Source organism: Cololabis saira, chromosome 19 (assembly GCF_033807715.1).
Source record: "Cololabis saira isolate AMF1-May2022 chromosome 19, fColSai1.1, whole genome shotgun sequence".
NCBI classification, from domain to species: domain Eukaryota; kingdom Metazoa; phylum Chordata; class Actinopteri; order Beloniformes; family Belonidae; genus Cololabis; species Cololabis saira.
In genome coordinates this window covers 7,292,806-7,319,433 of record NC_084605.1, presented here as the reverse complement: position 1 = coordinate 7,319,433, position 26,628 = coordinate 7,292,806, and the positions used below count along the sequence as shown (strand labels likewise).

General features: G+C 40.6%; 2 protein-coding genes across 2 annotated transcripts; both read left to right on the top strand.

The window, feature by feature from the left end:
• The first annotated feature begins 3,908 nt into the window (after nucleotides 1-3,908).
• LOC133419551 (zinc finger protein 275-like) lies at nucleotides 3,909-7,321 on the top strand. Its single transcript, XM_061708768.1, has 2 exons — nucleotides 3,909-4,729; nucleotides 5,988-7,321. Exons 1-2 carry the CDS (start codon nucleotides 4,090-4,092, stop codon nucleotides 7,319-7,321), a joined length of 1,974 nt encoding a protein of 657 aa, XP_061564752.1. The 5' UTR covers nucleotides 3,909-4,089.
• A 6,933-nt stretch (nucleotides 7,322-14,254) lies between these two features.
• On the top strand, nucleotides 14,255-19,181 carry LOC133419550 (zinc finger protein 768-like). Its single transcript, XM_061708767.1, has 2 exons — nucleotides 14,255-14,366; nucleotides 17,035-19,181. The coding sequence occupies exons 1-2, from the start codon at nucleotides 14,261-14,263 to the stop codon at nucleotides 18,927-18,929; spliced, it is 2,001 nt and encodes a 666-aa protein (XP_061564751.1). The 5' UTR covers nucleotides 14,255-14,260; the 3' UTR covers nucleotides 18,930-19,181.
• The last annotated feature ends 7,447 nt before the right edge of the window (nucleotides 19,182-26,628 follow it).

Genomic DNA, 26,628 nt, shown 5'->3' with positions numbered 1-26,628 from the left:
TAATAAAACTCTGAGGTCTAATTATGAATGGCCAAACATTTACACATATATCAGTACAATGATGAGTCTCTTGAATTGTGTTTTCCTCATTTTATATAGATCTGTAACATGGGATGTATGTGATTTTGGCATGTCCCCCACACCACCTTGCTAAAAAACGCGTGTCTAATAAGTGGTTAAAGTTTAGATTTTTATTTTTATTTTTACATAGTTTGACTGTCCACAACAAGTTATTTCATAAAATAAGTCATTTTGATCATGAATCATATGATACATTATATTTTTATAATCATATTGGAAAAAAAATGTGTGTCCCTGATATTTCTGTCCACCCTGTCATTTGGGTGTAAACTGGCCCTTTAAGAAACTTACTCAAGTTTAAGGAAACTTGTTTTCTGCTTCCTGTCTTATTTCAATGGAGGCTGAAGCTGTGGCAGGTTGCCAGTAAGTATAAACTCTTATATTTTTTGTATTTTTCATCATTTAAGTGTGTAGTTGGATGTTGTAAAGCTTGGCATGTCCACTCTGTCATACCGAAATATCAATGAATATAAAAACTTTTCAGAAATTTGAAATATATTTGTTAATTATATGACAGTCAGCTTGCTAACTGAGCTAAGTTGCTAACAGAAGGTCCACCATGTGCTAATTAAATGCTAAAAATAGCCTAAAAGTTCCACCCTGTCATTGTCCACCCTGTCATGAAGCTTCCAATGACAGGGTGGATGTGGCTCATGACAGGGTGGACATGTGCATAGTTTATGCCACATACTGATAATATTAAATATATTACAACAACTATGCATACATTTTATAACAGTACATACATACATACAGTAGTAAGACTGTACAATATGGACTTTTTAGCCATATTGGTAGCCCATCAACAATCCTATAGCTTGACGAGGCAAGCTTAGTTTACCTGGACTGCCAATATTATCAATATTATTTTACAATAATAAGGGTAATAATAATAATAATAATAATAATAATAATAATAATAATAATAATATGCATTATGATACATTTCAATTAGTTATAAATGTGATTTTAATGCATTAAAATGCAACCTTCAAGTAAAGTGCATGCAACCTCTAAGTAACGTGTTACCATGTACAATATGTGCTGTTCCACAAGTTGTTATGCATGTTAATTATTGTATTTTCCAGGAATGAGTTCAAAAGGAGCTGAGACAGCCCGAAGGTATCGAGAACGCAGGAATGCTGACCCACAGAGAAGAGAGCAATACCTTGAGAAAGAGAGGGAGAAATGGAAGAGAGACAGGGAGACTGGAAAGAAGAAGGGCATCAATGAGATAATTGAGAGAGAAAAACGGGTGAAAAGAAAGAAGTGGAGAGAGGCAAAACAAAAAGTCAGAGCCAGAAACAAGGCCAGTGCTTTGCAACAGTCGGAGACACCACCCGCGACACCACCCAGCTCCTCTACTGAAAATCAGCCTGAGCCAGGGCCCTCCAGGTTAGACCAATGTAAACAGCATGTGTTACAGTCAGACATTAACTACTAAAGCCCGATTTTATACTTAGGATACCGTATTTTCGCGACCATTCGGCGCACCGTGTGGAAAGGCGCACCCTCATTTTTGTGTGTCATTTTTAGATTTAAAACATACATATGGCGCACCGACCCAAAAGGCGCAGTCTACAGAGCAGAGCTGCACACACGCGTGCCGCAAAACACGCCGGCCGGAAAACACACACACCCGCTGCAGAACGCACACACATGCAGAACGCACACACAAGCACACAAGCGCTTATTTAAAAAATAGAGCGGGAGCAAAACCTCTGTTTCTGCATTAAAGAGCTCCGCTAATTCAGCTGCGCCAGTCCGAATTTCCTCGGTGTCAGTCACTTCTGCACAACAGTAAATAAACTTTTCATACCCCGTTGTGCGGATCCTCCACCGCGCAGAGCCCGTCTCTCCCAAGCGGGGTGGAGCAGCGCGCGTCACAGCGGCTTTAACCGGGAATGTGACCTGTTCGGACCGGCTGGGACCGAAGCCACCCACCTGTATGGGAGCAGGGGCTCCCGGGGAAAGACCAGCGGCATTTCGGTCGGATCTGCCCCGGGGATGGTGCGCCCTGGCCCGGCAAACCCGCGGCGGGAGCCTGGCGGCTCCTGAGCGCATCCTCTGCATCTTGGTTACCGGAGATCAAACCGACAGATTTGCCTGAAAATCTCGCAGGGTGAAGTTGATCCGACCTGGGACAGACCCCTGAAATCCCTGCTCCTAAAGCGGGTGGGAACCAGGAGAATTTGATCTGATCCAGCTTCGGGAACCTGGAAGTCGGGTTGCAGCAGCGCGCGTCACAGCGGCTTTAACCGGGAATGTGACCTGTTCGGACCGGCCGACACTGAAGCCACCCACCTGTATGGGAGCAGGGGCTCCCGGGGAAAGACCAGTGGCATTTCGGCCGGATCTGCCCCGGGGATGGTGCGCCCTGGCCCGGCAAACCCGCGGCGGGAGCCTGGCGGCTCCTGAGCGCATCCTCTGCATCTTGGTTACCGGAGATCAAACCGACAGATTTGCCTGAAAATCTCGCAGGGTGAAGTTGATCCGACCTGGGACAGACCCCTGAAATCCCTGCTCCTAAAGCGGGTGGGAACCAGGAGAATTTGATCTGATCCAGCTTCGGGAACCTGGAAGTCGGGTTGCAGCAGCGCGCGTCACAGCGGCTTTAACCGGGAATGTGACCTGTTCGGACCGGCCGACACCGAAGCCACCCACCTGTATGGGAGCAGGGGCTCCCGGGGAAAGACCAGCGGCATTTCGGCCGGATCTGCCCCGGGGATGGTGCGCCCTGGCCCGGCAAACCCGCGGCGGGAGCCTGGCGGCTCCTGAGCGCATCCTCTGCATCTTGGTTACCGGAGATCAAACCGACAGATTTGCCTGAAAATCTCGCAGGGTGAAGTTGATCCGACCTGGGACAGACCCCTGAAATCTCTGCTCGCAAAGCGGCCGGGAACCAGGTCATCGGACCCCGCTTGGGGAACCAGGAAGTCGGCTGCAGCAGCGCCCATCACCGCGCTGCTCCAGCCGCTGTTTTAACCGGGGAACGTGGACGGTTCCGACCAGCCGGGACCGGAGGAGCCCGCCTGCACTGTTGTAGGGGCTCCCGGGGAAAGAGCACCGGAATTTCAGCCGGATCTGCCCCGGGGAACCGGCGATCGGACCCGCAAACCCACGGCAGGTGCTTCCTCGGTTCCCGACATGCAAAACACACGCGCGCTGCAGAACAAGTGTGCTTATTTAAATAGAGCGGAAGCAAAACTTAGTTTGATTGTATTTTATTTCACTTTACACATCAAGCAAATCCTTAAACGTTTTCATCATCTGTTTCGCATTAATCAGCTCAGTGGAGTCTCATTCACGTCGCAACTCACGGGGGCTTCACCCGCCCCCTTCTCTTTTTACCATTCACATGGTGGCCGGCCTTACATTACCGTAATTCAGGTAATAGACACGGCGCACCGTTTCTTAAGGCGCCCGGCACATTTAAAAAAAAAAAAAAATACGGTATTCGAAAATATCCAATCTACAAGACTCCCAACTTAGATGGGATATTTTCTGTAAAGTCTGAAGTTTTTTGTTTGTTTGTTTGTTTAATTATGGAACATTTAAAAATATAGAATAATCTTGAAATGGTCTGAATCTGTTTTGAAGCGTTTTGAAAGATTTCACATATAATTACAGTACATGCCCAAAATAGGGACACCAGGTTAATGTGGTTAAGGCAACACAAAATGTTGTGGTTCAGTTTATCCACATAGAATTAATGAATTAATTTTAATAATAATTTAATGTAATAATTTAATTTAATAATAATTTAAAATAATATTTTTAATAATTTAAGGCATATTAATAACTAACCTCCTCAATATTTTGGGTTTCAGGCAACAGCGTCAAGGGGAAAGAATTCGAAGGAGAACAAAGCAGAAACTGAAACAACGGATTGAAGAATTAGAGGCGCAAATCCAAAAAGTTAAGAGCAAAGCTGAAAAATATAAGAAGAGGTACTATAGAGCCAAGGAAGGAAGTTCATCGAAATCACCGCGTGCAAGAGTCAAGGCGATGTTGGGACGTCAAAATGTGAATTCCACCGTCAAAAGAGCTCTTCTTTTCAATCAATCAATTATTGAAAACATTAGAACAAAATATGGCACTGCAAAAACAAACAGAGACAAGCAGTTAATCACAAAAGTCCTCAGTGGAAACATTCTCAGAAAATACAAGCTCCAAAAGTATGCCAGGGAATCCTTCGGCTACTCAAAGAAGAGAGATCCGTATACTGAGGATCTAACCTACCATGCGAGGAGGTGCAGTAGACTTCGTAGTGAGATTATGAAGACCACTACATCATTCTTTCTCAGAGATGATGTCAGTCGAATGACAACAGGCCGGAAACAAACAGTCACGCGACTGAAGAAAAAGATGCAGAAGAGGTTGCTTACCAATACAATGAAGAACTTGCATAGGAAGTTTCTCTCTGAGCACATTGGCGACGTGTCATACACCACCTTTTGTCGTCTCAGACCCTTTTGGGTGGTAACCCCCTCGTCCTCTGACCATGACACATGTCTCTGCAAAAGACATGAGAACTTGCAATTCATGGCTAATGCCTTGCAGAGCCAAGGGTTGCTGTCCTCAAGAAACATTGAAGAAATGTCTGAAGCAACCATGTGTGACCCGAAAGCCAAGACTTGTGCTTATGGTGAGTGTGGTGAATGCCTCCTAACTTGTTACCCAACTCTGAAAACCCCTAGGGAAGAGATCATTGGTTTGTCTCAGTGGATGTCAGAGAAGGTCACGAAGGATGAGAAGGTGTCCACAGTCACAGTGAAAAGGGAGATAACAAAAACAGAGCAGGACCTTAACACGGAATTCCAGGCTTCTCCTGTTTAGGCGCCATGTTTTCAATATTAAATGGCAGTTTAATGCCTACAGAGAGCTCAGGACGAGCTTGAAGAACAGTGAGTGCCTGGTGCACATAGATTTCAGCGAAAACTACTCATGCAAGTATTCCCAAGAAATACAATCTGTGCATTTCGGAGGCTCACACCAGCAGGCCAGTAGATCTTGTTGAAGTCACTGCTGCCAAAATTAGGTTGTCTAAGATGTGACTCAGAAGAAAGTCAGATCACATTTTGTGGTGACTTTATGCAGTCCCAAGGGGTTCACATACTTTTCCAACTTTTTAATCATGACGCACAGATCACATAAACATTACTGAGCACCTGAAGTTCAAAAACAATTTGATATTTGAAATATTCCCAACTACATTATAGATACAGATACTGGCGTTGCAACCAGTTATCTTTACCAAGGGTCTTTGGATGAGAGTAATGGCCCTTTCGCACTAGTCCCGCCTCAGCTCGGTTCTAACCGCCACGGCCCCGTCTTGCGCTTTTGCACTAGGGGCTGAGTCGGGTAGAGCCGCTCCAAGCAGATACTTTTTCTGTAACCATTCTGGCGAGGTTCTAACCGAGCTGAGCTGGGACTATTTACGATGTTATCACATTACAGGCAGCTGATTGGTCAGGGGGCGGCAGACGTTTGAATCAGGAAGCGGGAGTCAGCGCGAGGGCGACTGGCGGCTCGCAGCGTTTTTATTATAAAGCGCAAACGTCTGTTTGGTTATCCAACTCTGAGGTGCAGATGTTCATAAACCTGGTGGCTGAGGAGAGAATTAAAAAAGGGATGTAGACGGGCTGTTTTACTCTCAGCCGCTCGCGGCTCCAGCTGATTTCTGAGCAGCGGCGACACGAACAAAGGTGTTGCGCAATCGAGTACGTCACAGCCGCTTCACCCCAACCTGCCCACTTCTCACCTGGCTGTGGAAAAACAAACGGGGACAAAACGGGTGGAGCCGCGACGAGCCGCGCCGGGCTAAGGCGGTACTAGTGCGAAAGCGGCATAAGATGTCACTGAAAACTACATGTAATAGAAATGTGTCTTTTTTTTGTTTCCAGAGTTACCTGAGGACATCATGCAAGTGTTGGTGACTAAAGAAGACATTCCCTGGAATTCCAGTCGGGACCAGCAGGACTTGGATCATCTACACATAAAAAAGGAAGAGGAGGAAGTCTGTACCGGGCGGGAAGATGAGCGGTTTAACCAGCTTGAGGACACTGATACCAGGTTACCGTTCACTGTTGTCATTGTGAAGAGTGAAGATGAGGAAGATGAACCTCAGTCCTCAAAGCTTCATCAGGTTAAAACTGAAGATGGCACAGACAAAGCACCTCCATCCAGCAGCTCAGACGAGCAGATGAAGACAGAAACTCATGGAGAGGACTGGGGAGGACCACAACCAATAATGAACCCTGATCTAAATATTTATTTCCAAAAAAATACCACTCTAAAGATCTCAGACTCCTCTGAGACCGAAGTCAGTGATGATGACTACTGGCGCAGGTCTTCAGATTTTGGACCTGAAGCAAACAATGCTGATGATTTCTGGGAACAGACCATGTTACCTGGTGCAGGTGTGAACCCCGATGCAGGATGCAGCGCTGCCAAAAAGCCCCTCGTCTGCTCTGATTGTGGGAAACATTTTCCATACAAGTACTACCTAGAGAAACACATGAGAGTGCACACGGGAGAGAAGCCGTTCGTCTGTGGGACCTGTGGTAAAAGCTTCAGCCAAAACCAGAACCTCAACGCTCACATGAGACTCCACACGGGGGAGAAACCTTTCGCCTGTGAAGACTGTGGAAAAAGATTCAACCTCAACACGCATCTGAAGACCCACATGAGAGTCCACACCGGAGAAAAGCCCTTCGCCTGCGACTATTGTGGGAAGAGATTTAGCGTGCAGGTGACTCTCTCAAAGCACCTGATGGTCCACAGTGGAGTCAAACCATTCATCTGTCATATTTGTGGCAAACGGTTTCCACGGACGAACGAGCTCAAGACGCACATGAGGACGCACACGGGCGAGAAGCCGTTCGTCTGTGGCACCTGCGGGAAAGGATTTTGCCAAAACTCAAATCTGAAGTCGCACGTTAAAGTCCACACGGGAGAGAAACCCTTCAGCTGCGAGGACTGCGGCAAAAGATTTCGCGAGCGGAGAAATCTCACCGAACACGTCAGAGTCCACACCGGAGAGAAGCCGTTCGTCTGTAAGGACTGCAGTAAAGGATTCACACGTTCAGAAGCTCTGAAAAAGCACATGGATGTCCACGCCAGAGCCAAATCATTCAGCTGTCACGACTGTGGAAAAATGTTCCACCAGGAGCCGAAGCTGAGGAGTCACATGAGAATCCACCTGGTGGAGAGAGATCCGGCTTGTTGTGAAAACTGACTCATTTTTTATTCCCTTCCAGGGATGATAGGTGGTCCAAAGAGGCAGTTTGTTTTTTCACACTGACTGCTCTGAATTATACAAGTTACTTTGTTATTTATTAGTTACTGCTTTGTCTCACAGCTCCTCAAACAGCAGTGTCTGTGCTACATTTAATAATAAAGATCAGTTGCACATTGGAACAGTCTTCCAGGTGAAATCCGTGACATTAAAAGAAAGTTAGTTTTAAACGGAAACTAAGAATGTATTTGTTGACATCACTATAGTTTACATGATATGTATGATGTTGTTTCTTGTTTTTAATTGTGATTTGTTATTTGTGATTCTATTTAGAATTGTATTTCTATTAATTGACTTTGTAATGTTTGAGTTTGTATGTTAACGTTTGGACCCCAGGAAGATTAGCTGTCGTTTTGGCGTCAGCTAATGGGGATCCTTTTAAATAAACAAATAAACAAATGTCATCTGTACTAAAAAGGTAAATGATGCCATAAAAAGTTATACTTCCTGGTTGTTGATAAACAGATTAAGTTTCCCAAATTAAAGGCTGTCGTTCAGAAACTTCAGTCTTATTTTTACCTACCATTTATTGTTTAACAATAAATTTTAAAAATAAAATTTTAAAAATTTAAAAAAGGACGGCAATATCTGTATGTCATTCAATTCTATTTATATAGCGTCTGTAACAACAGAAGTTGTCTTTCCAGAGACCAGAACATGACCCCTGAGCAATTATTACATAAAAAAATGGCAGGTAGAAACTCCCCTAGTGGGAGAAAACCCTTAAGCCAAACAGTGGCAAGAAAAAACTCCCCTTTTAGGAGGGAAGCAACCTTGACAGGGACCTGGATCATCAGGGGACCAGTTGGGCAGAGGCTAACTGGTGCACTACAGGGATGACAACAACATACAACATATAATAAACAGTACAATAAACGTACAACAGTATAATAAAGTCCTGTAATGACGGATTTTAGTTTTGGTGTCCACCCCAAGAATTTAAGTGGCCCCATCTGGCCCCCCCTATGAAACATTTTTGGAGGCGCCCCTGCCTGTGGAGCGCTGCTGCTGCAGACCAGGGTCTCGGAGAGGCAGTACTGTGGTCTCCCCGTCATGTAGTCACTAATCCAAGACACCAGGTGGCCTTTCCATTGAGGCTTATAAACAAATACACTAGTATTAATATGATTTAATCATAGTCAAAGTTCATGCTTTTCCAGTTACATGTTGTTGATAGTCTATCGTGGCTCCTGTGGTAACTAACTACGTTACTCTAAAACAGCGTCACCTCCTCTTCATTATTTTGTAAATACCAAACAATTCTGGCCTTTGAATTGTGGAAAAGTGGCGCTAACGTTTTCTGTATGTTTAAACGCTATCAAAAACAACCACACAACAACATTTCCAGTTGTTTTTTACGGAGCCCTTCTGGTGACATTTGAAAAAAAAAAAAATAATGCGTGGCTACGCATTAATAACTCGTGGCCACGAGTTATTAATGCGTGGCCACGAGTTATTAATGCGTGGCACTGGCCACGCATTATTTTATTTTTTTCAAATGTCACATGTTATTACTACACTCGCCATGACAATACTTTTGCTCTTTAATATAAATAGACTATAATTACCGTTAATAATGATGAATAACCATCCCACCAAGGAAGTTGCATCCACGAAGTCCAGACAGTAGGTTATAATGCCATCCACGAGTAAAATAATGCGTGGGCACGAGATACATAATGCATGGCCACGCATTGATTATCTCCTGGCCACGAGTTATTAATGCGTGGCCACGCATTATTTTATTTGTTTCAAATGTCACCAGAGGGGCTCCGTATTGTAATAACATGTGACATTTGAAAAAAATAAAATAATGCGTGGCCACCCATTAATAACTCGTGGCCACGCATTGATTATCTCGCTGCCACGAGTTATTAATGCGTGGGCACGCATTATTTTATTTTTTTCAAATGTCACCAGAGGGGCTCCGTAGTTTTTGGTTTTACACACATAGTTTAATAAAAGGGGGAAATGTTCTGCAAAGAAAAGCCAGTGTGTGAGGACGTAGTGAGAGACGGAGAGCCAGTGGAGGAGGGCCTGAGGAGCTGCACAGCAGCAGGGACCCCCTGTTAGTTTCCAGGTTGGAAGACCCGTATGGGGGTTACCGTAATGCCTTATCACCTTATCAAGGGTAAACGGTGCAAAGCCTGCTGGGGTTTTGAGTCATTTTGGAGCTTCTTTGTATCAGACCATGCGGTCAGGCTTTGCTGTTGGCCAACTTGATGTTTGAGGCCCAACAACCGTGTAAAATGTAAATACAACAAAATGCAACGATTTGAAAGTCTCATAAAATCATATTTTATTCACAACAAAACACAGGAAACACACGAAATGCTGACAGTAGATAAATAGACTACTTGTGTGTTGCTTTTACCCAGTACTCGAGTTGAGGGGGGATGAGAGCGGATGAGGGCGGATGGCATCCCCCCTGAAATAAAAACGGTCCAAATCATCCCCCCTGTAAAACTGCCATCCACCCTTTCCATCTCTTATGTCATTTCATCAATGAATGTGGTTTTACTGCTATTTCAACATTTGGAGTCATCACCAGAAAAATAACATCAGAAAAATAACTTATTTGACAATTTTCACCTGTTTCAAGTAAATTTTCACTTGAAATAAGTAGAAAAATCTGCCATTGGGACAAGATTTATCTTCTCATTACTAGCAAAATAATCTTGTTCCGCTGGCAGATTTTTCTACTTATTTTAAGTGAAAATCTACTTGAAACAGGTGAAAATTGTTGTTTTTTCCAGTGATGAGTCTTGTTTTAAGTGTAATGAGATTTTTATATTAAAATGAGACATTTTAACTAGAAATAAGACAAATATTCTTGTCAAGATTTTGAGTTTTTGCAGTGATCCATTTTACTTATCCTGTGAAGGACAGAGTCATATTGATAAGTTCAGAAAACTGTTTTTTATTGTTGTGTTTTGATGTATTTGATGTAAGCCCAGTGGATATTTAAAGCTTACAGAAGGCTGCATTTAACTGCTGCTATGTCATTCCTGCAGTATTTCTGCAGGTGTTTTGGTCACTGCTATTATTTGTAATATATTATATTATTTGTAATAAGCACAAATTATCTGTCCCCATATGATAAAATCCACCATCCTCCCTGATTTTTTTTTTACGACTCGAGTACTGCTTTTACCCCACAGCCAACATTCACACCTCCCTGCACCACTACTAATCTGCAGATCACTCGTTTCTGTTTTTCCACCAAGTCTTGTTTTTGTTTTCCTCCGGTCCATTATAGACACACCGTCTGAATTTGAGAGATTACAAAGATCTCAAAAAAGTTTTTACAAGGTGAATTTGACAGCTGTGTAGAATCCCTTCTTAAACATCTGTCCACATACACCTGGGAACAGAGGACTTCTTTGAGTTTATTCATTTATTATTATTATTATGTTTAAAGCTGTTGAAAAAACTCCTGTACAAACTGTACAGATAAAATAATGTCAACATAACAAAACCAAGAACAATAAAATATAGTTAAAAAAGGCATATATATTTTTGAAGTAAATAATTAAAAATGTATTTTGCTCAGTTGGCGCAGGAACTAAAGAAAAAAATAGTGACTTCACTATGGTGGTCCCTCTGAAACATTTAAAAAGAAGCAATAAAATCGTAAAAATTGATCTTGAAAGGGACAGGAAGCCAGAGTTAAATTATTATTCATTCAGGCGGACCAAACCATCAGAGCCCCAGAAATGTAAGTATTTATTCAGAGGATGTGGTTAAAAGGTATAACATGGAGAAAATGAAATGAAGTACTAATTTTAAAGAAGTTGTTTATGTATTTATTGTAAAGAGCTCCCACCCTTGCTCTCGCTTCGCCACCGCCAAAGGTAGGAACCTTTTATCGGCTGGACGTTGTTGCAGGGGGTAAAAAAACGAGCGGAATTGTAGTCTTTGCAGCGTTTGTTTTATTTGTAGGGCCGAGGGGTTTCGCTGTGAGCAACCAAAATAATACAAATGTAAGGCATCGTAGCCGAAGAAGAGGAATAAAAGAAAGAGTCGGATATTCGTGTATTAAGACGCGAAACTAAACCAGAAAAGACGAGAAGGATAAAGGTTGTGTTTTGTTTTCCTCCCAGTGGAAATCTCTGACGAGGAACACGTTTTTTTTTGCCTCAAACAGGTAATTTAACCTCATTTACTCATTTATTAGTACATGAGTCCAGCTGATGGCAGGAGGTCTGGAGGTGTTTTGTCCTCAGATCTGGAACCTCGTGGCTCTTTTATTATATATATTATATATATAATATAATATATATATATATATATATATATATATATATATATATATATATATATATATATATATATATATATATATATATATATATATATATATATATATATATATATATATATATATATATATATATATATATATATATATATATATATATATATGGGTTGCTGATTTAAATGGGGCAGTTTCTCTGCTGCAAAGTTCAGGTTCTTTCAGACAAGACACATTCCCTGTCTGGCATGTTCATACTTGGCCAATAAAGTCTATTTTTTTATTTTAATTTTATTACATTTGTATTAGTTTGCACACAATAGAAGTAACACTTGCAATCAAAATAGTAAAACAAATGTAACAGGAGAGGTCAAAAGCCAACAGGCTTATGCAGCGGACCTCCCCTCAATTTGGGAAGTAAAACAGTAATTACAAAAAATCAAAAAACAAAAACACAACAAGATGAAGACTATAAAAAAAAAACAAAGAAAGTTAGACTACATAATTACAGATCATCAACACAAAAAAAAAAAAAAAAAAAAAAAATCAACAAAGAAAACATTTTTTAAATGTGAATTAAATGAGATGATACATTTCTTTTAAAAATAACTAGAGAAGCAGAGCTTTTGATAATGTGAGATTTGGAGTTCCATATCTACACCGCGAAAACTGGCCGTGTTTAGTTTTATAAAAAGGAAGATGAAGATGATTAATCCGTCTAGTATTATATGAATTAGTATTTTGTCTATTCTATTCTATTCTATTCTATTCTTTATTCTATTCTATGCAGAGCTGCAGACACGCTGCTGGTAAATCTGCAGGCTGGAGTTGAGATATTAGATCCTTATGTGTGAACAGCTCAAAGATTCAAATACGCACTCCAGATACAGATTTAGGTTTAGTTTTGTTAGAAATAAAAAAAGAAAGTTGAAAGTTCTTCAATGAAAGCAGTGATAATAATAACAATAATAACAACAGTAATTTATAATAACACTATCATATGCTGTAACAATGCACCTTCCAATAATAATATCTACCTCATTCTGCTGCACCTTTCACTTTTTAAAAATTGTATATATGTTACTAAGAAAGGTCATTACCATGTCTACCTCATACTGCTGCACCTTTCAGTTTTTTAATTGTATATATGTTAATAAGTGCCACATTTGTTTACTGTTTGCTATTTTTGAAATCTGGGTACAGTGAGCGAAATAACCGGAGTCAAATTCCTTTTCGGGCAATGTTCAAACTTGGCCAATAAAGCTGATTCTGAAAAAAATAGGACACCAAATACTAAAACAAAGGTTTCTGCACAGGTAAAGAAAACACTTGTTATAGTGAACTAATATATGTTGAATGTTGAATTGTCTTTATTTCGGTCATTGTACAAGTTGTTTTACAAATCAAAATGAAAAAAGTAAAACAAACATTTTGCCTAAAAGGTGTAGCTGAAGCCGTAGCTTCTACCCTTTTTCTCTTGTGATCAGCTTAAATCAGAAACATTAGCATTAATCCGTGGAAACAAACAATGCATAAAGAAGGCAAAAAATAAATAAGACAAAATATAAAATTGACGTTTCACATTCTAGAATGTTTTTTATAATATACTTTATAGCTATAGTGTTTTATGTTTATTTACAATATTTTCTTTAAACATTTTCTTTAACTTGTAGATAGAACTGCACATTTTTAGTTCGTTGTCACAACTATTCCATATTTCTCTTGCCTTAATTGATGTACATCTCTTTTTAATTAGTTCTTGCTGTCGTCATCTCAAACATGAGTTTCCCCCTCAGGTCATAGCGGGTTTCTTTTATTTGGAACAAATCCTGAATGCAGTTTATATAGTTTATATAGGCTAATCTGTTACATCAACTCCCTCCTTTTGTTTTAATGTAAGTAAGTAAGTCATTTAAGTTTTTTACGATGTACTGTTTTAACTTTTAATCCAAATTATAAAAATGAATATTAATAAGAGTATCAGTAAATATTGTTATTAATAGGCAGTATGGGTATTAATAAAAACCTAAAGATTACCATCCCTACTGCCAGTTGCTGCACTTGTGCAAGTGAATCTCCCTCTGCAGAGCACTTGTTGTACTTTTAATAATACACCCACATGTGTAGGAGTAAAATTATTAGGAGTTATGAGAAAAGTCTAAAACAAATATTATTTCCAACATTTACGTTGGAGTGATGCAGATGGAGATCTCTTCTGATGTGGAGATGAAACACTCGGTTGAATGCAGTTCGGTCTTGTTTTGAAACAGCGTTTTGTGTCGCGATGTGGTACAATAATTAATGTTTATAATTTACTCAGCTCTTACCTTTGCTTCTACATCCTGTATATTTTCTAGGTTTCATCTATCAGTGTCCAACATCATGCTCTATTTTTAGTTATTTTCTGAGTTATTTTCCAGGTGAGTTGATGCAAGTATGTGACATATAGCGCTAAATTTCTTTATGTTGCTGTTTTTTTTCAAGTGTTTCTGCATCACCTCCAGGGGAGAGTCGCAGCTCTGACTTTGTCCACCGTTGAGAAAGGTATGTGATTAACACTAAATACTTTAGCAATAAAGAATAAGCGGCTAGTTAACAGTACATATTTTTTTAGTAGAGCAGGGATGTCTCAACCAAGGAGCCTTCAGCCACATGAAGCCCCAGGACTCGGTGTGGCCTCCACACCAGCAGCAGCCGCGTCTCTGCAGCCTCCAGACCAGAAACATTTCAGTAAGGGACACATTCGTGCATCAATCAAGTTTGTTCTAACTCAGTTAATCAACGTTTGCACGGGGGCTGGAAATTAGGGATGAACTGTCAGGGTTTGACTCTTCCCCCCCAGTCTTTGAGTTTCTGTTTTGCCCCACCTGTGTCCCATCTGCCCTGATTGTCTGCACCTGTGTCTCGTCATGTCTCGTTATCCCCTGAGTATATCTGGTCTTGTCATCCCCTTGTTCCCTGTCGGACCGTACTGTTTCTACCTCCATGTTTTCCTCGTCAGGTTTTTGTAGCCACGTTCTTGTTTTGCATCCTGCCCTGCAGCGCTTTTAGTTTGGTTTTTTGTTAAATAAACCCTTTTTTCGTTGAACTCCTGCCTCCTGCCTCCTGCTCTCCTGCGTTTGGGTCCACACCTTACCCCAGATGTGACATGAACAATATTCAAAATTGACATCAGTACCAATAAAAGATTATTTACTACTTCTGCATGGCTGATAATGATACGTTCATACTTTTATATTGAATATAATCTTTGTAACTGCTGCAGAGAGTGAAACATCTAGTGATGGGAAAACTAATATTTTAGTCGCCCTGACCAAAGTATAAAAGCAAACAGCAGTCCTGGATCTTCAAATATTCTTTTACTTTTTTTGTGTGTGTAAAACAACTTTTGGACAAAGTTGGGATGGTTCACATCAAACATAATCAAGTGGTTTTTACATGGGAAAAACAACAACAACACAACAGGAAAGAAAAACTCATAATCAAAAGATTCTACATCTGAATTCAAAAAAATCTAATGACATCTCAAACAAAACTGCATACCTTAAGAAAAAGATAATGACTTGTTTATGTACAAAATTAGTATTTAAAAAAGCCACGCATACAATTATTCAACCGTCACCACGTGAGGATGACACAATAAAGGCTGAAAAGATTACTTTTTTTTTTTTCAAATATGTAATAAATGCGTTGATCTATGTCCAGCAAAGTTAATAAAGTGCATATCTCAACAAAATGTTGTAAAAAGAGTCAACATGAAACCCCGTTAATTCCATTATTTTATTGGTTGTTTACTTGAACGTGATTTGGAAACGCAGCTGTGTTGTCATCTGCTGGAACCGAGAAAAATAACCAGACTGATCCGACGGCTATTATCTAGCATCTTCACTTGAAATCCCTCAAAATGTTTCAATTTGAATCTTGTGTTTATTTTTACTTGAAAGTTGAACTTTTTAACCAGGAGGTCAAGTAACTCACACAGACACGGACTGGTGGATTTGTTATTCTTGGTTTTGAATTTCCCACCACGATTTCTTCTTCGTCAGTTTGCTCCAACATCTGTGAAAATGACTGATGCTGGACATTTATCAGCTCCGACTGGCGTAAATTGTATTTATTTTTTCCGTTGCTGTGTCTGAGCTGCACAGAGGAACTAAGCAAGAGGGAACTCCTGCAGCAACGGTGCTGCAGGAAAGGAACCTCCGCTGCCAACTAGCGGTTGGTGGTGTAATTACGGAGCAACGCAAATGATAACGCAGAAGTATAAACGGCACACACGGTATAGGCGGTGTGTAGATGCTACGCAGAACTTAAATCAGTCTTAGATTCAGGGTTGACGACAGTGATGCAGAGCTCTGCTTCCGTGTCAGTCATTGTTACCTACAAAGCTGTAAAAGGCTTTATTTACTATTATTTATTACACTATCACTAAAGAAGGTTGAGGAGCGACCAGAGGTGTCAAAAGTATTCACATTCATTACTCAGGTAGAAGTATAGATACTAGAGTTTAAAAATACTCCTGTAGAAGTTGAAGTATCAACTCAAGTTTTTTACTCAAGTAAAAGTATAAAAGTACTGGTTTCAAAACTACTTAAAGTATAAAAGTAAAAGTAATGTAAGGGGGAAAAAAGCCATTAAGGACAAAAGCCATTGAAAATGAATGCATCTTAGTATAATGTAAATATATTAAAGAAGCATATATGTGTACTATTGAGCATTAACATGTGTTTCAGAGAGCAGGAGATATGATGACTAGTTCCTATAAGTATTGTAATGGTGCAAAAGCTTCAGAGGCATGTTATCATTTATCCTAACCTTTATTGGAATGTACATCCAAGTTTAGTTGCAGGAATCTGAGGGAACGGATGTAAGAACAAAACTGGACAAGAACATCTGAAACAACCACAACCAAATTCACTCTATCCGGATGGAGCAATTTAACTGGATAGTTTTTTTTTAAAGGCCGAAATGAAATAGAGTAACAAGGCTGTTTTTAAAATGTAAGGAGTAAAAAGTACAGATAATTGCGTGAAAATGTAAGGAGTAAAAGTAAAAAGTCGTCTGAAAAATAATTACTCCAGTGAAGTATAGATAACCAAAATTTCTACTTAAGTAAGGTAACAAAGTATTTGTACTTTGTTACTTGACACCTCTGGGAGCGACTAAACATTTCACTCCCAGAGCAAAGTAAAGTCGTAAATATCCTTGCAGTCCACAACGCGTGAGTGTTTGCATCATGATTATCACGTGTATCCTGCGTTCGTTTGGCACATTGGTCATTCGTATCCCCCCAAAAAATACACAATGATAAAAGACCTCGAAGCTGCAACAAACTTGTAAAGCAGAAAACAGGTGAATACATCTGAACTCATCTTTATATCTTTTTTTTTTTTTTCAGTTTTACCTGGAGACGTCCAGCAGTTGTTGGTCAAAGAAGAAGTTCTCCAGATCGCCAGTCTGGGTCAGCCGTTCCCAGAGCCCGTCCAAATAAAGGAGGAGGAGCAGGAGCAAGTGTGGGCGGGTCAGGACGGAGAACAGGAGGAGATGGGAGTTGGCGGCTTTTCTCTGACTAAAGTTACTGTGAAGAGTGAAGATGATGAAGAGATACCTCAGTTCTCACAGCTTCATCAGCACAAAATGGAAGATGTCACGGAGACAAAACCTCCCACTTACAGTTCAGATGAACATATGAAAACAGAAACGGGTTTCAAGGACAGTGTAGGACTAGAACCTGGATGGAACTCAGATCCAAACCATGAATTACAGCAAATTAAAGGTGAAAACGAAGAAAACCCCCAGTTTTTAAAACTTCATGAAATCAAAAAGGAAGAGAACATGGAGGCAGAGCTTCCATCTACTACTTTATTTGATTACAAGATTGCTGAAGGACCAGAACCAGGCTGGAACCCAGATCTAAACGGTGATTCACAACAAAAGGCTGATGAAAATGAAGTAACACCTCAGTCCCCACAACTTTACGAAATCAAAATAGAGGATGTCACGGAGATGGGGCCTCCCACCTTCTATACAGCTGAAGGTATTCAAACAGGAACCAGTATCATGAACAGTGTAAGACCAGAACCAGGACGGAACCCAGATCCAAATGGTGACTTACATCAAATTAGTGATGAAAAATGTCAGCCTTCACAACTTTATGAAATCGAAATAGAGGACGTCATAGAGATGAAGCCTCCGACCGTCTGTACAGCTGAACATATTAAACCAGAAACGGGTTTCAAGGACAGTGTAGGACCAGAACCAAGCTGGAACCCAGATCCAAACAGTTATTTACAGCAAATGAGTGACGGAAATGAAGGAAAACCTAATTCTTTACAAATTCAGGAAATCAAACAGAAAGAAAACAGCGATGCAGAGCTTCCAACTACGAGTACAGCTGATTGTGAGGACAGTCTAAGACCAGAACCAACCAGGAACCCAGTCCCAAAAAACAAATCACAGCTAAATTTGGCTGAAAATACTTCTGATTCTTCTGAGGCCGCGGTCCGTGGCCAGAATTCTTCAGAATCTGAACCTGCCGCTGAGCAAAGTGAGAACACGCCGCAGGAGAAGCACGGAAGTGAGTTGGATGTAACACGCCATGGAGGATGTACAAAGTCTTTCAAGTGCCCCGTGTGTGATGAAGAGTTTCCGAGGATGCAGGCTCTCAGGCTGCACATGCGTTCCCACGCGTTCCCTTGTGGTGTTTGTTGGGTGAGATTTAAAAAGTTGATCACTCTGGAAAAGCACATGTTGCTCCACACAGGTGAGAAACCGTTCGAATGTGAACAGTGTGGCGAAAGGTTTATCCTAGAACAGTCGTTAACGTTGCACGTGAAAGCCCACTCAGGACTGGTACCAGACCCCACAGAATTTGTGGAAGAACCACCTAAGAAAAAGCGCGGACGGTGGGGTTTCACGGCCGACGGGAAGAAGATCACCTGTGAAGAATGTGGAGAATGTTTTCGGTCAAAAACGGACCTCCAGGTGCACGCCATCTCCCACATGGCAAAGAAACCGCCTGCCTGTGATAAATGTAGTCAAATATTCAACAGCCACGCAGATCTCCAGTTGCACTTGAAGAGCCATAAAGGAAAGCAACCTTTTGCTTGCGGTAATTGTGAGAAGTGTCAGCTTATGAGGCAGAAGGCTAAAGCCCTCTTCGGAGAAAGGACGCCGCATGGTTGCGAGGGAAGTGAGTGTGGGAGAACGAAACAAGTTGCCTATGATATCGTGGTCAAGAATGTGATTGTCAGTGAAACCGAAGAAGCTACGAACATTATGCTAGTTGTTTAAAAGGTTTATGGAAATCAAAGAGGTGCAGGTTTGTCTGACCAACAGTAAAGCCCGGGTCGCGCAGGCTCAGGGGCGTCAATTGGGTATGAAGGTACGGCAGCCGCCACACCTTGGCTTCAAGGGTTGTTTGTTTTTTTAAATACATTTATGGAATTATTCTGTGTCTCTTTGTATTGATTATTATATTACTTAATACATATAGAATAACTACAAATGCAAATCAGAACAACATGATTTCACTAGTTATTTTACACTGCAAAAACTCAAAATCTTAACAAGAATATTTGTCTTATTTCTAGTTAAAATGTCAAATTTTTTGTAAAAAAAAAATCTCATTACATTTAAGACAAGACTCAAAAACAACCATTTTCACCTGTGTCAAGTAGATTTTCACTTAAAATAAGTAGAAAAATCTGCCAATGGAACAAGATTGTTTTGCTTGTAATGAGAAGATAAATCTTGTCCCACTGGCAGATTTTTCTACTTATTTCAAGTGAAAATGTACTTGAAACAGGTGAAAATTGTCAAATAACAAGTTTTTTTTCTGGTAATGACTCTTGTTTTAAGTGTAATGAGATTTTTTGACCAAAAATGAGACATTCTAACTAGAAATAAGACAAATATTCCTGGTAAGATTTTAAGTTTTCGCAGTGAGCGAGACTGCATTTGGAAAAGTTTCAATTTTCTTGACCACACAGATCAGCTACATATCAGACTTCTGTGATGAGTATTTGGTGGACGTGTTGATTGATACTCTAGTTAAGTTCTGTGACTCGTAACCTTGCCATACCTTAGCTTTGACTGAATTGACGCCACTGCGCAGGCTGTAGAACGTGCTTGGAGGTTTCTCTGCTTTTGAAATGCCCCGTGTCGCACTGAAGACAACACAAACCAGACTAGACTTAAGCCCTTCATAGTATCTGAAGTTCCAGATTCAACATAATCAATAGATTACAAGTGATTAAACATAAAACAAAAACTACAAAGTCACTGGAGAGTTTGTGAAAAAGATAACCACACAGCCCTGTGTTGTAGAGAAAACAGACTTGGTTGCCAAGTGAAGACGAGTCATCTGGAGCTCATTTCTCAATCCAGCAGAAAAAACCCAGCTGTTTTGAGTGTCCATTGCAGGAATGAGGAAGTCCCCAACTCTTCCATTTGTAAAGCCCACCCCCCCTCTGTGTTGTGATTGGTTCGGTTGAATGTTGACCATTCAGCTGGTCAGACTCATCTTACCCATTTCTGATTATTAACTTCTCTGTGGGGATTAAGAAAGCTTTTTTTCTTCTTTCACTGCAAACACGAATAAACAGTTGCAACTAAAAGACAAAAAAACTGAGGTTTTATTTCTGTAGTAGTTTATGTTCTCCTGTAAAAATTCGGCAATGACAAAGCAGGATCGATTTTTAAATTATCCCAGATAAGAATTCAACTGAGTATTGGTGCAAATCTCTCCAATTCAATTGTAGACGGTGACAAAGTCCCAATCAGAGATCCACAGTTGTTGGTTGACAGGGAAAAGCCACGTAACACCACGTTACACCAGCTTCATCGATCAACATGTAACAGCACACGTTACATTGCTTTTCTTCATGTTGCCATTTGAATTAATTAATGATTCATATTCAAATCAAATCAAACTTTATTTGTGTAGCACTTTTCCTACAAATAAAAAAGGCAACGTTGGGTTTTTCTCTAGGCCTGTGTTGAAAAGATCGATTCTCCGATTTTAAATCGATTCTCATATTAATTCCTAAAAATCGATTCATATGTCTAAAGATCGATTTAAAAAAAAAAATAATAATTTTGTTCTTTTTCATCATTACATTACAACTTTTGGTACTTTTTTGTTTATGCCCAAAAAAGGAATATTTTGTTGGACACGAGAATAACTGCTGCCATGTTTTTGCCTTTAATATATTTAAAGGTATGAAAACATTAAAGTTTTCATTTATAATTGCATAAATTGTCTATATTTCTTTGCTTTATATACTGTCTTGGGGGGTTACATTTGCATAAATGTTAAAAACCAAATTCTCATAAATGGGGAAAAAATAAAACCGATTTCATCCGTCTCTGTTTCCTCCCTGGATCTGTTTGGTAATTCTGACCCACGATGTTTCTGAAAGCAGTTCTATCAGCATTCTGGGAGCTGATTGGTCCTTACAGCATCATTAGCTGCCAATACTTGCTGTTGAATCTCAATATCATACTAGTATTAATATGTTGCATAACTACAGTCATATAATTCATGCAACAGCTGAAAAAACAGTTTTATTAACACTAACCCAAATCAAGATCGAATCGAATCGGATCGAAGCGTGATAATCGATTCTAAATCTTAAGAATCGGAATCGAATCGATTCTTGATATTTGAATCGATCCCCAGCCCTATTTTTCTCCATTTCCTTTCTTATTAAAGACGAGCGTTAGTTTTTTGGTTCTCCGTCAGACAAAGTAAACAGACTACTGTGTTTGGAGAGGACCTAGATGATGGTAATTATGTTCAATCCCCTGCTGAGTGCTAAGGAAAATTAGTATTTGTCCTTTTCTGAATGGTTTCCGTGGTGGACTTTATCTGTTTCGTTTGAAGAAGCAGAGCTGAGTGACATTGTTTGGCTTTCTCATGAGACCCTTTTACACTGGCGAGTACCCTGCGTTTAACACTCAAATCTAACTTTAGACGACACGGCGGGTCGTGAGTGGGATTTGTTGATGACAATACAGGGATGTCTGCGAGCTCCTCATCTTCAGAGTACTGCATGTCATAAATGTGCAAATTACACAACCATAATCTACAACTGACAGACAGCCGCTTTGCAATACATGAAACTCAGGTCATTAATAAACCGAAGAGCCTCAGAGAGAATTTACCTGGGGTCATTAAACACAACAGCAGGAGTGGCAGAGGAACACTGCTGGTCATATTTGTGCAGCATGATTAGTTATTCAGCATGGATCCTCCACCCGCTCCATCTCCTGCATCGGCCAGCCGTTCTGATGCTGGTGAAGCCGGAGAGGCCAAACAGACAACAGGCCGTCGTGTTACTAGTTACACTCTAACACCTCCCGACTCGTCTTCCATCTCAACTAAAATAAAGCATATGAAACTTTTTTTGTATACCTTTTAAATTATTGTATGATAGGAATTGTCAAATCAGATACCCCATGGATCACAAAGGGATCGTAAAATGCCTGTAAAAAAGAACACAATCTATAAAAAAATTGTAAAAAAAATATAGAAATGAAGAAGCTGAAAATAAATATAAAAAAAATATAAAAATAAGCTGACAACTATTTTATGGATATCAAAACAGAAATACTATAGCAATTATTGGACAGGAATAAAAAGAACATTAAAGGTATTTGGAATATATTGAACAATGTCATTAGGAAAAGTTCTAGACAGACGAATTATCATATATTTTACCAATGATGATGAAATCATTAATGACATGAATGAGGTGGTTAATAATTTCAAGTATTTTCAGGTATTTCGTGAGTGTTGGACCAAAGCTGGCAGAACAAGTTTGTGATCCTGGATCAACCGATGTTTGGAGGGAGATATTAATAAATCCAAACTTAATATTTCTCTCAGCAGTGGAAGAGAGAAATCATAGATATTGTAAGTACATGTAAAAACAAGGTGTCAACTGCCTGTGATGATGGAGATATGACAATAGTCAAAAAGGTTATTGAGGCAATTGTTCAACCACTGACCTTTGTCTGTAATCTGTCACTAAGGACTTCCAAAAGAAATGAAAACTGCAAAAGTCATCCCATCATACAAAACTGGAGACAGACACCAACACACTAATTACAGGCCTGTTTGTTTACTCCCACTATTCTTTAAAGTTTAAGAAAAACTTTATTTACAGATTGGGCACATTTATTGATAAACTCAAACTGCTTTCTGAAAGCCAATATAGATTCAGATCTTCAAAGCTCCAAATCGTTGGCAATCCTGGAATCAATAGAAGAAATCCTCAGCTCCATAGACAAAAATACATTTGCAGTCTGGGTGTTCGTTGATCTTAAAAAAGCATTTGACACAATAAATCGTGACCTATTCATCGAAAGACTGGAGCTTTATGGTATCAGGGGAGTGGCTCTGATATCATTTTTAGTGTCCCCCTGCGGTCAGTATTGGGACCTAAACTCTTCATTCTATACATAAAAAACGTGCAAAGTGTGGTTTGATAAAAATAAATCATCATTAAATTTGGACAAAACTAAGTTTATGCTGCTTGGAAATTTAGAGTTATTGAAATTAAGGATTTGGATTTGATGATCGACTACATCTGCTGGAAACCTCACATTTGACACATTCAACCTAAAGTACCCAGAAGTATTTCAGTCCTCAGTAAAGCTAAATATTTATTGAATAACAAAGCATTACATACATTACATATTCAAAGTTTTGCTGTTATGACTTCTTACAACAGAAAAATAAATATGAATTATTTCTGTCAGTTTTTGTTTTATTTTGATTCATTAAATGAAGATCAACACAACCAGATGGTCGTCCACATGTTCTCCTTGTGCTCATCACCAGGAAGCTGCTGAGGAAACCACAGCAGGAGTTAACATATCTTTGGTGTCAGTAACTGTTAAAATGCTCTTATCAATAAGGTTCCTGTTCCTGTATGCCTTTATTTTGTTTATTAAACGAGATGCTTTTATTTTGGCGGAAGTAAGGTTAGCGCATTTGAAAGTAGGTCAACAATGAAGGCTGAACATAAATAAAGGACTTTAAGAAACATCAGTACACTTCACCATTGTCTGGCTGGGTTCGTTATATTTGGAGTCAGGTTTTGCAGCCTAAATGAAAAATATATTTGTTGATTTATTTTATTTGTTGTTTTTTTTTCATTAAAGTGTTAATGTGGTCTCTCTATGGGGAGGAGAAAACCTGAATTAATAATTGAATGAGTTTTTCTCGGACGATAGACACGTTGCAGACACGTGTGTTAATGTCCAGGAGACACCTGTCATGTAGTTTCTCTGGTGTTGTACTGAGTCTGACCACAAGGCGGCAGTAAAGACCTCTGTTCATACGAAGCTGCTTTCTCCTGGACGTTTTCATGCAGCTTTGTTTGCTGCTCGGTTGGACAAACGAATCATCTTCGTTTTTCAAGTCTTACAAGTATTTTAATGCTTTTGATTCTTTAATTTACTATAGAGGACTTTAATGTTGTCTTTTAAAAAAATCTTCAACCTAAAATCAGAAAAAAATAACGTATTGAGAGTGCAAACTAGAAATGATAGATTAAAAATAAGTATAATAATAATCATCGGTTGTACTTATGTCACAGGGGTGGTTCAAGTCCCCAATTAAATACTTTCGAGGGTGAGCAGCGCTTAGTAACCCACAACAAAAAGCAGGGGTGCAGCAACAGACATTTATTGCTCCAAGACGGTTATAAAATCAGGGGTGGGGGAGTCACTAAAAATAGAACTGTTCTAAAAATGGCCAATCCATAAAAGGTTAAAGATGAACAGTCTCAGTCTTTCTGGGCTCACTGTCCTCCAGTGCCCTCTCAGTGCCCCCTCCCTGTTGGCCCACGCCAACAGGGATCCCCGGTCCGAGTCCGCCGGGGGCTCCCCAACCACCTGGGCCCCCATGGGCCTCTGTACGTCAGTCCATCCACTCTCGTCCCTCATGGGCCTCTGTCCGTCTGTTCAATCTCCCAGCTTGAATGTCTGCCTTGAATATATAAAAGGGGAAGGAAACCCTCCCCTCGTTCACCATTGGTCTAGGGGGGCCAGCCTGCAGTGGTTTATTGGCCACTGCAGCTGTCTGTCAGGATTCAGTTGATTGTGTTCAGCTGTGTCTAATCAACTCAAACAAAAGGTAATTGCATGCCAACTCAAAAACAGAAGTTACATTTCAAACAATAACTAGACAAAGCAACAAAACATGCATGCAAATAAAATGTTACACTAAGATTCCAAAACAATAAAACGATTAAACACAGCCTGACACTCAGCATGACATCCCCCCACAGTTTACCGTTGGCAGTCCCTGTCAACAATCCCCATGTCCACCAACAGCAGCCTCCAGCGGTTCCTTATCCCAGCAGCCCCACCAGTAGCCTCCGGTGGTCTCGTGCTGCAGCCAGCTCTCCGCAGCGTCCAGCAGCCCCACCAGTAGCCTCCGGTGGTCTCGTGCCGCAGCCAGCTCTCAGTAGCATCCATCAGCCCCACCAGTAGCCTCCGGTGGTCTCTCTTGCTGCATATGGGCAAAGGTCGCATCACTGTTACGACGGGCAAAACATCCTCAGGGCTTGGGGCAGAGGGCCTTCTTTAAGGCCCAACAAAAACGGGCACCAGGATAAATTATCATTTTAAAACTTTGTGGGTACCCAGCACTGCTCACGAACTCGAATCCTGCCAACAACGCCAAATGTCACAGGGGTGGTTCAAGTCCCCAATTAAATACTTTCGAGGGTGAGCAGCGCTTAGTAACCCACAACAAAAAGCAGGGGTGCAGCAACAGACATTTATTGCTCCAAGACGGTTATAAAATCAGGGGTGGGGGAGTCACTAAAAATAGAACTGTTCTAAAAATGGCCAATCCATAAAAGGTTAAAGATGAACAGTCTCAGTCTTTCTGGGCTCACTGTCCTCCAGTGCCCTCTCAGTGCCCCCTCCCTGTTGGCCCACGCCAACAGGGATCCCCGGTCCGAGTCCGCCGGGGGCTCCCCAACCACCTGGGCCCCCATGGGCCTCTGTACGTCAGTCCATCCACTCTCGTCCCTCATGGGCCTCTGTCCGTCTGTTCAATCTCCCAGCTTGAATGTCTGCCTTGAATATATAAAAGGGGAAGGAAACCCTCCCCTCGTTCACCATTGGTCTAGGGGGGCCAGCCTGCAGTGGTTTATTGGCCACTGCAGCTGTCTGTCAGGATTCAGTTGATTGTGTTCAGCTGTGTCTAATCAACTCAAACAAAAGGTAATTGCATGCCAACTCAAAAACAGAAGTTACATTTCAAACAATAACTAGACAAAGCAACAAAACATGCATGCAAATAAAATGTTACACTAAGATTCCAAAACAATAAAACGATTAAACACAGCCTGACACTCAGCATGACACTTACATTTAAATTTAGTTTTGTTTCATTGCAGAAACGTTGAATCCACTCAGTATGTTTGTGATCTTATATTTTTTAATATTTATCCATTAATTTTGTTCTAACTGGTGGAACCAACAGGATGTATCGGTGAATCTGTACTGTAAACTAGAGATGGCTGTGTGTGAAAATCCCAGCAGATCAGCAGTTTGTGGAACCGTTATTGGTCTTTGTGTAAAATGTGCCACAGAAATGAACTTTGCTTTTTACAATTAAAGTTTCTCAGAGTCTGTTCCAGAAAATACTGTAAAAGTTGTCCTTCTGCTTCCATATCTGCTGCATGTACTTGGGTGTGCACGTGGACAGCAGACTGGACTGGAGGACAAACAGACGCTGTGTCCAAGCAGACTCTGCGTCCTGAGGAAGCTCCAATCCTTCAGTGTTTGCAGCAGGATGCTGGACATCCTACCAGTCTGTGGGGGCCAGTGCCATGTGGTGTGCTGGAGGAGCAGCATCAGCTCCAGAGATTCCAGCAGCATCAACAGACGGATCCACAAGGATGGAAAATCATGGCCCACAATCTGGAGACACTGGAGACAGTCAGAGACAGGAGGTCTCTGGATG